The sequence below is a fragment of the Grus americana genome, chromosome 2 (genome assembly GCF_028858705.1).
Source record: "Grus americana isolate bGruAme1 chromosome 2, bGruAme1.mat, whole genome shotgun sequence".
Classification (NCBI taxonomy): Eukaryota; Metazoa; Chordata; class Aves; order Gruiformes; family Gruidae; genus Grus; species Grus americana.
Window position 1 is genome coordinate 143,131,691 of NC_072853.1, and position 15,646 is coordinate 143,147,336.

Here is a 15,646-nt window from a genome sequence, read left to right on the forward strand (position 1 = left end):
GAAAGCATTCATGGGCGCTTACTTCCTGCCGGAGCTCTGCGCTCGCTGTGAATGGAAAGTAACGAAAAAGCACAGAAGAATCCGCGTTTTTCTGGAGAAAAAAAGTATGGTTATTTCCCAGGAAGGATAAAAAAACCCAAAACCCCAAACCCCAAAAGGGTTATTTCCCAGCGCCTTGCACACCAAGCCCTAGGAATGAGTCAGGCTTCTCAGTGCTGCCGCAGCCGGCTGAGCCCGCGTCCGTGCAGCGCCGAGCACGGCGGCGGGGCCGGGGCCGGGGCCGGGCCCTGCCGGGACCCCCCGGGGCGCATCGCCCCAGGCCATGCCTGGCCGCGGCGCTCGCGGCGACCCTTGCGGTATGCGGCTGCCTTTGGCAGAGGCACATGAAGGATTTCATTGAGTGTGAAGACAGAGAGCAGAGACAGAAAGCAGAAGGAGGCGGCTGCAGCCTTTGTAGTCGGGGAGGAATGCGGAAATGTTGAAGCACTATGTCAAACTTTTTTGAAACGGGGTCAAGTCACATTCAGCCAGCGTGGGAAAGCAAGGGAAAAAAAAAAAAGTTGAGGAGAGGGGAAAAAAAAAAAGGCAGCAAGCTGCTGCTGCTCCCAGGCTGAACAGAGGCCGAGGGAGCGAGCGAGGAGAGGCAGCGCAGCGCCGGGGGCAGCGGCGGAGCAGCGGCAGCGCCGAGGGCCGGTGCCCGAGCCCCGCACCGGCACGCTGCGGTCAGCGGGGCTGCGGTCGCGGCGCTGCAGCTCCCCGGGGGCCGCCGGCCGCGATTTTTATTTCGCGTTTTCATTTTCCCCGGGCAGAGTGGGGGCGGGAGGAGCGGGCTGGGGGACGAGTGCGAGCTGCCTTCTGCGCCAAGGTGCAGCCCGGCGGCGGCGGCGGCAGGAGGATGCGAGCCGAGGGCGGCCGAGCCGCGGAGCAGCTACCTGTGTGGCCCGGGCGGCCGCTGCCGGGACCTGCCGGAGACATCGCCATGTGAAGGGGCAGACCCCGGGCCGGCTCTCCACCCCGCCTCGCTCAATGGGAGGTTTGTTTTAGGGAGGACTCACCCCCTCCCTCCCCAACCCCCCCCCCCCCCCCCCCCCCCGGGGCTGAGGATTATTTGGGGATCTGGTGGCAGTGGAGGCGGCCGTGGCGCACACCAGGTAACGCGGGGCGCCCATGTGCTCCGCGCACCCGGCCCAGCGGCGTGGCCCACACGCCGCCCCCCGCCCGGCCCGGGGAGCCCACGCCGCGTACCCCCTCGCGAACGGCACCGCGGACGCGTCCCTTCGGCGGCCGCGGCCGGGCGCAGCTCGCCCCGAGGTGCCGCCGCACCCCCTTCGGGGTCGGCGTGGGGGCGCCCCCCGTGTCGGTGGCCGCGGAAGGGGTCGCGGGGGGAGGGGGCTGCCCTCCTGGGGAGCCGCCGGGGGGGGGGTCCACTCAGCGTCCTACCGAGCAGCCGAGCGCCCCCCCCACCTCCGTCCCCTGAGAGGAGGCGGGGGGACGCTGTTCCCCGCGTGTCCCCCGCCGCCACCCCCCGCCGCGTGTGGGGCGCCCGCGGAGGGGAGTTCGGTGCCGTGGCGGGGGAGGTGGGGGTCGAGGGGCACCCCCGGTATCCCGCCGTGCCTGGGTAGGGCGAGCGGTAACTTTCCACCCGGCGCAGCGGCCACGCCGAGGCAGGCCCGCCGCCCCCGCGGCCACGGACACGCGCGTCGCCGCTGCCCGCCGCCCGGGGGCGCCCTCCGCAGCGGCACGGTGCGGGATGCGGGGTGCGGGGTGCGGGCGGCCCCGCCGGGGGGCTCCGGGGCAGGTGTCCCTCCGGGGCGGTCCGCGCTCGGTGCTGCCGGTGATGCTGCGGGCGCGGAGGTGCGGGGGGCGCGGTGTTGCCGGCCGGCCGGGGCGGTGCGGTGGCAGCTGAAGTCGGTGGGGCAAGGTGGTCCCTCTGGCTGCAACCGGGGAAGAGTGATGAGCACAGGGCACTGGTTTCCTTCAGATTGCTCTTCTTTTCATCTGCAACTAAGGTGTAAGATTAACATAGATGTAAAAAATACCTCTGGCTTTACGTGTGGATTCAAGTTAGGAGGTCCCCAGCTGAGCTGTCTGGGGCACTTTAATCCTAGCACAGTAAAAATACAGTGTAGAAGTGGGTTACAGCCCTGGAGATCACAATATCTTATTAAAAAGGGGCAGGGAGAAGGAGGAGGATAGATACGGAGCTTTGTGAGGGGAGAGGATTTGCCCACAGTCCTGCAGAAAGTGTGGATGAAACTGGATGCAGAAGGAAGCGCTTGTGCTCTCCAGCCTCATGTACTACACAGCAGAGCGTGCTCTTCCTGAAGACCATCTTTCATCACACTGTTGTGCAAGGAACTGCCAGTCGCACATCCAGCAGTATCTGCGGCCAAAACCCTTGCGTGTTCATGAGTTTGCTAAAGTGCACATTTCTGAGTCTACCTCTAGCACACCATGCTTGGTAACATGTTATTATCATCATTTAAATATGTGCATATTTCTCCTCCCCACAGGCACTTTGAGGCAGGAACTTGTCTCTTGCGATGTGTTCATGCAGGGCTCAGCACAGGGGAGAACAGATCAAGGCTGAAACCTCCAAGTGCTATTATTTACAAATAAGTAACAGTAATATAGCATGGGATGTGTTCCCAAGACCCAGCCATGTGCGCTGAAGAAACCTTTGAGTCCTGCAATCCTGACATAGGTTCCTGGACACAACTTCCTCTCACACATGCATAGTTAGCTCTGCCAGCCCCATCAGCCATGTCTCACAGGGTCGTCGTATTCAGCCCATTGCTCAGTAAAATCCCACAGCATGCGGTTGCTCTGTAGCTGTGTGTTGTAGCCTTCTGTGCAGACCATGATAACTACGTTGTGTTGTACCATCTATGCACGAATGTTACCCTGGTGGTTCACGTATTTCTTTGCACCACGTTTTTGCTTTCCATGTACCTATCTACTAGATTAGCTTAATTTTTTCTGGCTTTGAATGTTGCAAAGTAATGAAGTAAACTAAACTCAGTTTTCTTGCTTGGTTTGTCCTCCAGATCTAATTGGCTTTACACAGACAATGGTCCCAAAGACTGTATGATAAATCCTGGTGGCCGAAAGAGGAGGCACATTGGGGCCCGTACAGAAGAGGAACGGGAACAGGAGGGCAAAAGCTTCCTACTGCCCCTCTGGTAGAGGTACCAAGTGCGTGGTGTACCTGCAACGCGAGTGAAGTACTAATTTTCAGAAAGCGAGCGAGACCGAGAGCCTCTCCGAGGCACTTGGAGCACGGGAGGAAGAGGAGCAGTGCCAGCATGGATAAGGACAGCACAAACGTGGCTGACCAGCAGTATGAATGTGTGGCTGAGATTGGGGAAGGAGCCTACGGGAAGGTGTTCAAAGCCCGAGACTTGAAGAACGGAGGTCGCTTTGTTGCGCTGAAGCGGGTACGGGTGCAGACCAGCGAGGAGGGGATGCCGCTGTCCACCATCCGAGAGGTGGCAGTTTTGAGGCACCTGGAGACGTTCGAGCACCCCAACGTGGTCAGGTGAGGAAGTGGGGCAGGCGTCCTGGTCAGCGGGGTCCTGGTTTTAGCACATGCGCTAGGCAAGCAAGAGTTTGGGTACATAAATGGACTGGACACCAGTTTGGGTTTGTGGATGAAGCGGGCACTAAACTGTGTACATGAGGTGTGGTTTGAGGTTTCAGCAGGCCGTGGTACTGCCTGCCAGACCTCACCTCATCCCTGTGCATTGCCTCCCACACACAAACACCCATCTCCAGAGGCATAGGTGTGTGACTTAAGTGTTTGAGTGGATGGGCAAGGAGCCATATATACACTATTTCCTCAGGCATAAGAGAGAATGAAAAAACCCCAATGTCTCCCTGGTTTTGTCTCAAGTATTAGTTCTGCCAGCTGCAGCTGATTTTTAGCAGCTCTATTCATTATCAAAATGGCAAAGATTATGAGAGCAGTAATGGAATGTGCGTTCCACCTTTTTAGATGCTTTTGTAGAGAGTTGTAGATTATTGTGTTAAAGAGAACAGCTTAAGACTTCAAGCTTTGCAGGTGGCCTCATGGTTGAATACTGTTTGGCTGGTACTCATTTCACCGCGTGCTGATGACTGTGCTACCAAGACTGCAACAGTGCAGATGTCAGGCCTTGCTTGCAAAATGGTGGCAATGGCCCCAGGATGTCCTTCCTGTCGTGTCGGTAGCATAAACCCTGGATAAATGACCTGTGTTCTTGAACAGATTCAATGATAAGGCTGGCCCTACCATAACCTCTTACATTTTTCTATATCTGGAAACCTCCAGCAGCCTGTGAGTGTCTTTTATTAATATTATGAAGTAAGCTTCACTTTGCAGATAGCCAGGTATGCAGTGATTTGAAACTGGTCAGCATCTTGCCAATGGTGCTGTATTAACAAGAATATTTCCTGTTATTTGTGTTATTCTACACACATATTGCATAGCAAAAGGAAAATATTTTATACTTCGCTAAGACCAAGACTCTTTCAGTCCTAGAGAAATAGATACTCTGAAGTTAGAGGTGACCTTCAGAATGGCTTGTAGCTGTGATCCTCCCGCTTATAGCTCCTGGTTTAGGGTCTGAGATGAGAGGGTTTATGGTAGGTGCAAGAGGAAAGATGAGACAGAGAATAATATTTAAAATACAAAAGTGAATAGCTAGAGATATATTCATTTTTGTACATCTCAAGGCAGGGTAGTACAACAGTCTCATTTCTGTCTAAAATGAATAGGCAAAGCATGTGTATTCTGAAATACTGATAATGGAATGCATGTCATCGGTCTCACTGCAGTGAGCAATGGGATGCAGGCTGCAGCTCACACTTTTCCATTGCTAATCAAGCAACTCCACAATTTGGTTAATAACCATTATTTTTGCTGGCACCTGGTAATGCCAGAGGCTTAGTCAATAAATTTCAAAAGTGGGGGCATCTTTGTGTGAACAACATGTCGTATTTGATCACCGAATCAAGTGGGTTGGTTTACAGAGGAGCACACACAAAGTTCTTCCTTGGCAGTAGAGAGGTAATTGAGAGTTCTCAAAATCTCTGAAATCCAGCCCAATAATTTATGAGAGTAAGTAAGGATTTAGTGTTTCAGGTTTAGACATTTACATATTTGAAAATTGTAAACCTTGTTTGGGAATAATCCAACATAACAATACTTAAGAATTTTTCTGTCATTGACATCTTTCCAGATGAAGTAAAGTATTTTTTAAGAGCTTTCTAATCCTGAATTCAGCAAAATCATGAAAATAAAATTCTTGTTTTCCAAAGAGCTGTTTGATGAACTGACTGTGCAGCTGCAGGCTTGTTTTGCTTGGGTTTAAGTGCAGTGCAATCTCGACATAGCGTTGCATAAATACATTGCAGCTTAAAATATTTTTACAAGTTTGAATGAAAATTCATTCTCTGCAAGCAGCAAATATTTCAACTAGCATTATGAGAATGTAGTTTCAATATAAAAATCTCTGAAAGTGTGTTCCAGGTCCTCATAGTGACCTTGTGAAGCCTGTGTCCTTTGCCATAAGCAGCATTTCAGGCGCAAGGGGTGCTGTGATGCATCAGGATGCTTGGGACCTTGGCTGCACACATATTTCCACAAACAGGCAGGGGAATATAAGAAACAATTTCAAACATTATCTCTTCTAAAATGTCAGGAATGCTATTTAAAAACTCATCTCTGTTGTGAATGTTTTTAATCTGTAGAGCAGATGAAGCTATAAGTAGCATTTTGGAGTGACTGAAATCATACCCTTATAATGAAAGATTATTTGAAAATATTTAAATGCCCCAGTTCCGTTACAAAATACGGTAGAAGCGTTTGTAATTTATTGAAATTAAAGATCTATTTTTGTATTATGTAAATATACTCAGAAAAGGAAATACTGTAAAAGAAGATCTGCAATTTTAAGCAGCTGACCTAGCTGTACTTAATTATTGAACATATTATGCTCACAAAAATGTTCTTTGTTTGGACATGCATTCGGGAAACTGGAATCATGGCCAGGCTACTAAATAAAAATAATGTCAAATGCATTTTCTATATACTGGATTAAAATGTACATCATTTTCAGAGCACTAGGATAACAACACAAATATTTGAAATCAATTTTTTTTTTTAATTTTGAGGGGACATCTAGCTTTTTTCTGAATATTACAGGCAACTAGCCTGAGAGAAATAAGTGAGAACTGCAAATATAATGTTGAATCTGTTACCTCTGAGTAATGGCATGTGTGATCCCTGAGTCGCTCAATGCAAACTGACATTCTGTGAGTCAAAATTTAGACAGACTTCAAACAGATGAGCCACATACGCCCTGTGCTTGGCTGCAGCTCTCTGGAACCAGCTGACGGCAACGGCAGAAATCACAGGCCAGATGAACTTGTGCTGAATGTCATGCTGAACTCAAATGGTAGGTCTGGGCATCTCCAGAGGGTACAGTAAGGAGCTCAGCAGTTCAGGGCTTCTCTGTCTCCATGAAGCGGTACTGAACGTGAAGAACGGTTTGGTAAGGAAAAGACCCAGTACTTGGTAGGCAGAGGTAGAGCTCCATGGCTTTGTTGGTCACAGAGCCAGGATGCAGGACCAGCATTGCTGTTGCAGCCCAGGTTTGTCATAGCGGTCATAGATTCCCTTCCTCTAAAATCCTGAGGAACGCTTAGAGCCAAAACTGGTTTCCAGTGCTTGGCATTGGAGATGGAAGAGAATTTTCTCCATAAAGTAAAAATATCTAAATAGCATAGAATAATTCTAAAAAAAAAAAATTTACCATCTTTTTCCATGCTGCTGCTTGCTAATTATGAGAGCTTTGTTTCACGTTCGTTCTCTCCAAGTCTATCATTTCCATGTTCGTACAATGAAGAGATGCATTCTTCGCAGCACAGTTGCTTTTACAATGATAGATAATGAAGTTAGATAAGACTTCACTGCAGAATAAAGCTAAATGAGGTGCAAGATAAGAGGTGAAAGGAAGTCTAATCTTCATCAGAAAAGTGATGGTAGTGGAAGTCTCTGGACTATTGACTATAATGGAAATAAGGCCTGGAGAACTAGTCTAAAATTTTGTAAGACTGTCAAAAATAGTATTCAGAAAGGCATAGGAAAAATACAGTTAAAAGGATGATTGCTATGGCTTACAATCCTCTACTGTTCACTTTTGCCCTTGTATAGAATTCCTCTCCATCAGGACACCTTACTCTATTCTATTTATCTTCACAAAACAAAGTAAAAAATGGAATCTTCAAGAGTAAATCTTATTGTGAATTTCTCTAAAATGAGGTATGTTCTAGGCTTTGGAATGTCCTTTTTAACTTGTAGGATGATTAAGGTGCTCCTCTAGCTCACCTTTCAGATAATAAGATGTAGTGCTTTACTAAAGCTTTACTATATGCAGTAGTTAAATCTGGCAAAAGTTGGTTCAGCACTTAGGTAGCTTAGTGCTGTTCTGTTTGGGAAAAATGAAATATATGTAGACAAAGGACAGACTTTGCCAGGAATAAATGACATATTAGATTCAGGAAATTCCTGTGTGTAAAACTGGGAGTATTCCCTGCTGCAATATATCTGTAAAAATTCTTCTTGTGATTATAATGCTAAATTCAGCAATATATTGTGTTCATTTTATCTATCTCCTGCTGGTAATCAGATGAATAATTTTCCCTCATGTTAATCATCCATCAAACTGTGAATTTGCACTCTGGGAAGGTGATGTACAAGACAGACTACTGTAATTCTTGCCATGCTTGTTTTCTAACATAGATATATATTTAACAGTTTTAACAGTATTGAACCTTAAGCAAATAGAGCAAACCTGCAAAGCTGTATATTCTTGCTTCCTGGCTCGTAGTTTTTTGATAAATACAACTTTTTTAGTATTTTCATGGGTTAGTAAGTCTTCAGTTTTAAAATAACCAAAATTATATTGAATATTATCTATTAGAATATAATCTAATCTGGGTTATTATTTCAAAGATAAGTGTCAGAAATCTTGCCATTCAAGGTCATCATTACCATATAATAAGGAATTAAAAATCTTGGTTCTCTCCTTCCTGTTCACTTGCAGAACAGATGCCCCAGCTAATTGACTTGGGTTCAACAGAATGATCCACTGAGCTGGAAGTGTAACTCTGTTATACCTCACTCTTTTTGGTATATGGATCAGTATGGGGGAAACGCAGCAATTATGAGTGTTTGCACAGTTATGCCATGTTCAAGGTTTTATGTTACTTTATGTCCCTGGAAACATAAATGACACTGCACGCTGCCCTCTGTGGTACAGCAATACTGTCATGTTGCTTTTCTTCTGTTCTTGCAGTCCAGTGGTCCATGCTGTTATCTCTTGGTTTGTACTTGAGTACTTGATGGAGCCCATCAACTGATTCCCTTGGCAAGGCAACCTGCGTGTGGGGGGAAGAGGCTGGGGCACATGTGCCTCCCCCATCCCTCTGTGCCCTGACATAAAGACCAGCACTTGACTCTGCTCAGAGGTCCCAGAAGTGTATGGTGGCTTGGTGCTTAAAATGGGATTATACTTAGAAGGTGTCTGTTTATAAATGTCTTAAAGTTCTCTGTCTAACCTGATAGATTGAGCCGTCAGAACATATCTGTAGCAGCTCAATACCTAGCTAATCTTTTGCAAGGCAATTACAACTTGTAGTTGTTTTGCTTTGTTCCGTTTGTTAAACTGAAATTATATGGGAACATACAGAGGGAGAATTTCAAAACGCAGTAGCTAATTTTGTTTCTCTTTCCAGTTTGTGGTGATGCTGATATTGGCTGCTGGCTTTATTACTCTACTGTTAATATGTTTAAAGGATGATCTTCTCGAAATCATTGAGATGTTCCATCCCGTCAAGTGAAACATTTCTATTTTAGGGGCTGTTTGTCTCCAGTGAATTCTGCTTCCTTCCTTACTTCCTTTTTCTGCCAAGCTAATGTTAAGCTTCTAGGGTGTGACATCATTCTTGCAGATCAGCAGTGTGCTGTATTGTGTGATACAATTTATTTTTGTGTAGCACCACTCATGTGGCATCTGGCATGGCCCTGGAGAGAAAGAAATGGTTACCCCTACATAGGTACAGGGATTGTCTTGCATGCAGAAAGAGTAAAATAAGATGCAGGGATGAAGTGAAGCAGAAGAAACTGAACTTGCAACTTGCCAAGGTTAAAGGGATTAATGTGGCAGATGAGTCTCAGCTGAGGTAGAAGAGGTGGATGAGTAATGGGAAGGAAAAACTGAATGAGCTTCAGAGTCAGTTTTAGTTTAACACAAACAGGATGGTCTTCAAGGCAGATGTGAAGACGGGAAGTGCCTTGGCAGGAGAGAGGCATTTCCAGGCTGGAGAGCGGTGATGGTCGGAGGGGGAGGGAGATGGTCCCTGCACTGACCGACCACGGCGAGGAGGAACACTGCAAAGGTCTTGGGGAGGGAGGGACTGCCTACCTGGAAACATGGCCTCTCTGATGGCAAGAGGGCAAAGGGGAATGATGTGGTTGACACTGAACAGGGTTTGGCAGTAGGTAGGGTTTGAGAAGCTTGTTGAGTTAGCAGAGGACATTGTGAAGTGACTGCACATGAATGCTGGCCTGTCATCATCGGCTTGCAACCCTACAGTACACAGAATAAGCACGTACAGGGAAAATAAGTGATATTCTTCCTGTCCCTGTTAATTGTTTATTAGTAATGGATGTGATGATTTAGTCTGAATACATGGTTTGCCAGAAACAGGACAAGATAAGCATGTCAGGAAGGAAGGGTTGAATATAGAATAGCCTTCTGAGCTTTAGGAAATTTTCTGGAGTGAGTACAAGCTTTCTTCAAAAAGCATTTTATCTTATTCTGAATCTAAGCTTTTTACAAAAACCATGTTTCCAGTATTTGTGTGAGTAAATGTTAGTCATTTTAGATTATGTCCAGTGCTCCCTTCCTTCTTTAAATCTGTGGATGGTTGTGTCTGTGCTGTTCATGGAGAGATCTAGTCTTGATGGGTCCTGCCCAGAATGGAAAACCAACTCATTTCACCACAGCCATTGCTGGTGACAGCCTGTGACTGCCAGGCAAAGCATCAGCATCCTCTGGATTAATGGAGTGGGGTCCAGGATTCAGAACTAAGCCTTGAAAAGCACAGGAGAGTGGATGGTCCACCCCAGCAAACAGGGGCAAGAGTAGATTAATTGGGACTTTCCAGTTTGCTTCATGGTGTCTGCTGCCGGCTGATGTGTGGAACAGAGCAGGGAGAAGGAAAGTGCTCGCTTTCCGGGTGTTTGAGAGAGAGCAGGCTGGAGGCTGTGACTCAGCAAAGCACTAAGTGAGTCCCCCAGGTACACTCAGCGGGCTTTAGGTCATTGTTTGAAGTTTAGCGTGGATGTAAGTGCGTTATCAAGTAGAAATAGCTATGATATTAAGTATGCACTGAATTTTAAAATGCTTTTCTGAATAGAGTTCAAGGACGGTATACATAACAATATGAATCACAGATACTGATTTCTTATTCATGTATTGCATTAGCTGAAGCCTTATTTCTAGAGAATTTTTCTATTTAAAAAAGTAACATAAATCATGCACAATAAATAATATAATTATCTTCAGATAGCAATAACGTGAATTTGGCATCTGGAGTGGTTATTTGTCTTTGTAGTAATTGTTAGTGACTTAATTTAGTTCTGAAGTTTTAAAATTATTTTATGAAGTTTCATAACCCGAAATAAAATAGAAGTTGCTGTTCATTCCAGAACTTTGCAGCTGTATATGGAGCATTTGCTTTTCACTCTTTGTGTGAAATCTAGTTGTTTTCCAGTTTTGCTGAACAAGTTCATTCTTAATGACCTAAGAAATTATCAAAAGATAAGTATGCCCATACACATATATAACTAAGTTGTGTTTTTTCATTCAAAAGAGAAGGAATTTCTCCTCCTATATCAGTTCTTCATGTATTCTTCTTACATTCTGAAAAATATTTTAAATTACACATGCATGATTGTTTAAAAGCTATACCTTTGAACTGTAGAGTGTTTGTATTTAATAAACAAACCACTTTAGAATTTTTCAGAGAGTGTTTTTTTTCCATCGTGTACTTTGACATTTTCCATTTGGGAAACGTCCATTTGGGAAGCTTTTGATGAGATGGTCATCAAAGAGTGGAAACATGATTGTTGATTTCCGAACTGTTTCAAAATACCTCATTGCCTCCAAATTATTGTATTGATTTTCCTATTTATTTATTTACCCTTAGCCTTTGAAAATTTGTCCCACCCTTAGAAAATGTTCACAAGGAAATATTCCGCTAAATAATCCTTTTAAAATCAGGCCTTAGAATTCTAACACCACATTTGTGTTTTCTTTAGGCAAAACAAACAATGTTTATATGAGTAATAAGAAACTCTTCCATATGATGCTTTAGATGTCTTTTTAGGGTTTTAGAAGAAGATGGGTCTCTAGCCTAAGAAGCATCAGGACCAGGTGATGATTTCGGATACCTAAATACAGGCTGTACTGGAACGTGCCAATTTGCTGATATTGGTAGAGTTGCCCTGGGGTAGATTCCTCATGACATACCTAGCAAACAATTTACAAATTTAGCAAAAATTTCCATACTGTTTTAAAAGTGTTCATACTAACACTGACTGGTTATCATTCTGGATTATCATTAACAGGTGAATGATCTTTTCTTAGCAAAATAAAATAATAAAAAAAAACCCCTTACGTATGAATTCATCTTTGCAGGAATTTCCCATATTTAATGATTGAAAACTCAGTTCTAGTGCAGATGAATCATAGTGAGTTTAGATGAAACCTCTCGAGTTTGGACTTTTGCAACATTAGTCAGTGCAGAATGTTACACATTTTGATAGAAACAGAGAAAGGAAGTGAGAAATAGAATGGAAAAGCCTGTCTGATTTTTTTTATTTTTCTCTTTTATGTGAAGCTTTGGCTAGTCTTTTAATATCAATTTCAAGTGTGGTCACTATGATAAATAACTGAAGGTGTCTGTTGCTGTTTAACTATGTCAGAGAATTCCCTTCTCCCTGAAATCAATTAATTATAAACTGGAAATTTCAGTACTTTGTTCACTGTTTCTTAAGTTAGCATATTTCTAGGAGCTTTCTGTGAATGTAATTCCTAGCTGCACTGGTGCTTTTGTTTCTCTTCATCTGTGGAGCCAGGGCTCTACTGTAAGGATAGAATTCTATCACTTTTTTCTTTTTTTTTTTTTTTTCACATTTGATGTGGTATTTTGCATACAGCTGCAGAGTAGACAGTTACCTTTGAAAAGAACATTTGGCTGGTTTAATTTGATTAGAGCAAACCACCTCAATCATTTCTGAACTAAGGCCGTTTTCATTTTAACTTGGCAGTAGGAATTGGGAATGTACTGACTGTGCTTAGATGTTTGGGGGGAGGATTCGTTTGGATACACAGCTACCGCCAAAGTGAAACAACCTTAGAGGACTTTGCCCACTCTGCTCCTTCCCCATAAAAAGGGAGGGCTGTGAAGCCACTGAATGTCACATTTAACTTTCATTCATTATGACAAAGAATTGGACTCCTTGTGAGTGTTTATACAAAAAAATTGGAAACCTTTAATGTATAGAAATACGTAATCATACATTTAAAAGAAACCCTGTGATATTAAAAACATATATAGGATATGAAAGTCTTTTATTTACAAAAATCTTAAACATCTCTAGCAATAGCATTTTGAATAAAGTTATAATAAAATCCAGTATATAAATAGAAATATGGTGGGTTTGTCATAGATATATTGTATCAGTGTTAAAATTATATCCCTTTTGGTAAGTCTTAGTAAGTTCCCACATTCTGTCATTCTCCTGGCTTTGACTTACTACCCCTTTCCTCATCATATTACTATATTGTGATGAGGTTTTATGTTGCATATTAAAGATGAAATTAGATTCTTCAGATTTACAGTATTATGTATTATGTATGATTTTTGCTTTTCAGTTGCCCTCACTGGTGATCAAATCATTTTCCTAGAAGACTCTAATGGCTGTCTAGAATACCAATGTGTCTCGTAATAAATGACAGCCCTTCATTAAATTATATTCAGATGGTATTCTCCAGAAAAAGATGGTTCTGATCTTTAAGTGCTCTGACTTTGCAGTAGTGGATCATCATACATACAATATTTTAACCAGAAGACTACAGTTGAAGGAAGATCTTCTGGTTATTATTGTATTATGTTCTGAAAAGCAATATGCCCAGTTAACCGTTCATCTGTGTGAGCAACCTAACACTTGCTACTGATGGGAGGATTGCATCCACGTCTGCCAGCTAATCCAAGAACACAGTTGTAAATGTAAGGCTTGAATTTCTGCTCGTGGAGTTAAAGTCCGTAGAGCTACACCAATTCAGACAGCTCTGGTTGTTCAAATCATAAATTCCTAATGTTAAGATGAACAAAAATGCATTAGGACAGGCAGACTGCAGAGGTCTCCCATCAAGCATGCACATTTGAGACTTTACCATTCAGATTTTAGATGCTGCAACTATTGCATTCACCAAAGTGGGGTATAAAAATAGTTCTTCCATTAGGAGGTTTTTCACTGATATGGACTCAGAGTTTCTGCTGTCCTGTTTCACTCCTCCTAATTACATTTGCTTTTAGCACCACAAATAATTCCTCTCTACCTTAGTATGTGCCCTCTGAAATATTTGATGTCTATCTCTATGTTGTCGCCTAAGCAATTTGTACAATGCTGTGCTTACCCACAACTCCAGGTTGCATCACAGCCACGGTCATTTCAGTGTTCTGTACATCTCCCTTCTTCAAGAGAAAATGCTTCTGTAGCTGCAATTAGAGACTTCTGATTGCTGAACAGCATTGAAACTTTATGTCTAACTTGTTACTCACTAGCACAGCACTAGAACCTTTATTATTGATTTCCAGGTTTCTTCAGGACAGTGAAAGTTAATGACCTATATTATTTTTCTCTACTAGGAAGTAGGTTATAAGGTGAATCTCATTTTGCTGATTTTATCTAACAAACAGCATACTTTGTTTGTATTTGTGATCTTTACAACTTAGAGATTGAGCAGCATCTGCACTTTTAATTAGTGTGTTGTTTATCCTTAGATAACCTTCTAGACTGTTAATGGAGATAGGCCTACCCACTGAGCTTTGTGGTTTCCTGGCAGACATCTCTAATCAATTTATTGCCTTAATGTTCATCTCTGCTTTTTTAAAATGCTGAGCAAGAAGTTGTGATCAAAGGAATAATACCCATATCCAGACAGGTTTGAATCAATTACTATAGTCTGAAAATCAGAATTAAATGTCTCATTAAACTTAAAAGATTTGGCATTCTTGGAAGGGCCCAGACAAGTTAGTACTTCTGCAGAACTAAACACCTGTATCTCTTCATTGCACGGAATCCCGTTCATCACATTGCCTTTACGTTTGTAACATCATTTGACGAAAAAAGAGTTACCTGGCATTACTTAATTCTATGCTGCTTATTATTCATGTTATCTCTCTTCTTAAGAAATCAAGAAGGTTTTATTACTTTTTAATTTTATTTGGTCAGATTAAAACATCTCTTAAAGGTGTCATTTATTGCAAAAACACATCTTTATGCAGTAGTGAAAACAGAAATGAGACTGGAACTGAAGACCATGGCAGTACAACAGCAAGAATAGTTAGAAGTTGCACAGAAGAGTTAGGTAACCAGTTTGACTGAAAATGAAAGGTATTTGTGGCTATAGATAAAACCCAGATAAGTGAATAACACTGATGAGAGAGTTTTTTATAGAAGACATTTTAACTATATCGGAATGTCTCAAATCAATAGGATATTGTGATGTCTGTAAGAAAATACATTCAAAGGCAGCTTGGTTTCCAGTAACCCAAAATTGAGAGTGGACAAGACCATTCTGCAGAAACAAAGCTTAAGTCATAAAAAGCAAATTTAAATCTTCTGCCATCCTCTAGATCAGTGAAAGGATATTGAGCCTGTAATTCTGGAAGAAGCTGGAAAGTCAACTAAGTTTACTAGAACTGTAATAAAGGACAATTTCAACCACTGTTCATAATAAAGTGGACAAATCCACTTTTGGGAAAGGGATGGTTCCCAAACTTGATGTAGTAACAATAGGCTTTAGAAAAGAGAGATTAAGAAACAGGAAGTAATAAAAATAAAAATGTTAGATTTAACATGGTGGGTACTTAAGTAGAGATTTGTAGCAGCACGTTTTGTCACTTGGGTCATACACCTTTCGCTGGTGTGATCCTGTGTCCAGTCACTGGAAATCCTGGCTGCTGCTTTGGGTCTATAGCCTCTTCCTGGGTGCTAGGGATAGCAGGACAGTTTAAACGTATCTGTTCCTCAAACTCTCTGGAGGGGTGGGGGATGTCAAAGGGAGACAGCACACTTCCTCTGTGCCTTTTATGGCTCTGCTCCAGTATATCATGATGGATGCACAGAAGGTACACATAGCCATGCATAAAAAATTAAAATAGGAATGTGAGACATTTGTGAGCAGTTATTTGTTAATAACTTTAACCATCTGAATATTGAACATATACTCCATCCTAGTCATTTTGAATCTTCCCGTAGTGAGTGCAGAGAGAGAGGATGCGCTTTCTGAGAATAATTCATCCTACT

General features: G+C 43.3%; 1 protein-coding gene across 2 annotated transcripts in view; it reads left to right on the forward strand.

Moving 5' to 3' along the window:
* Window positions 1-322: 322 nt before the first annotated feature.
* The window catches only part of CDK6 (cyclin dependent kinase 6), a 146,097-nt gene continuing 130,773 nt past the window's right edge, over window positions 323-15,646 (forward strand). For both annotated transcript variants that reach the window (XM_054816213.1, XM_054816212.1), the window contains exons 1-2: window positions 323-1,033; window positions 3,048-3,538. In XM_054816213.1, the coding sequence (XP_054672188.1) occupies window positions 3,306-3,538 (233 nt within the window). In that variant the 5' untranslated portion in view covers window positions 323-1,033; window positions 3,048-3,305. The remainder of the gene's footprint in view (window positions 1,034-3,047; window positions 3,539-15,646) is intronic.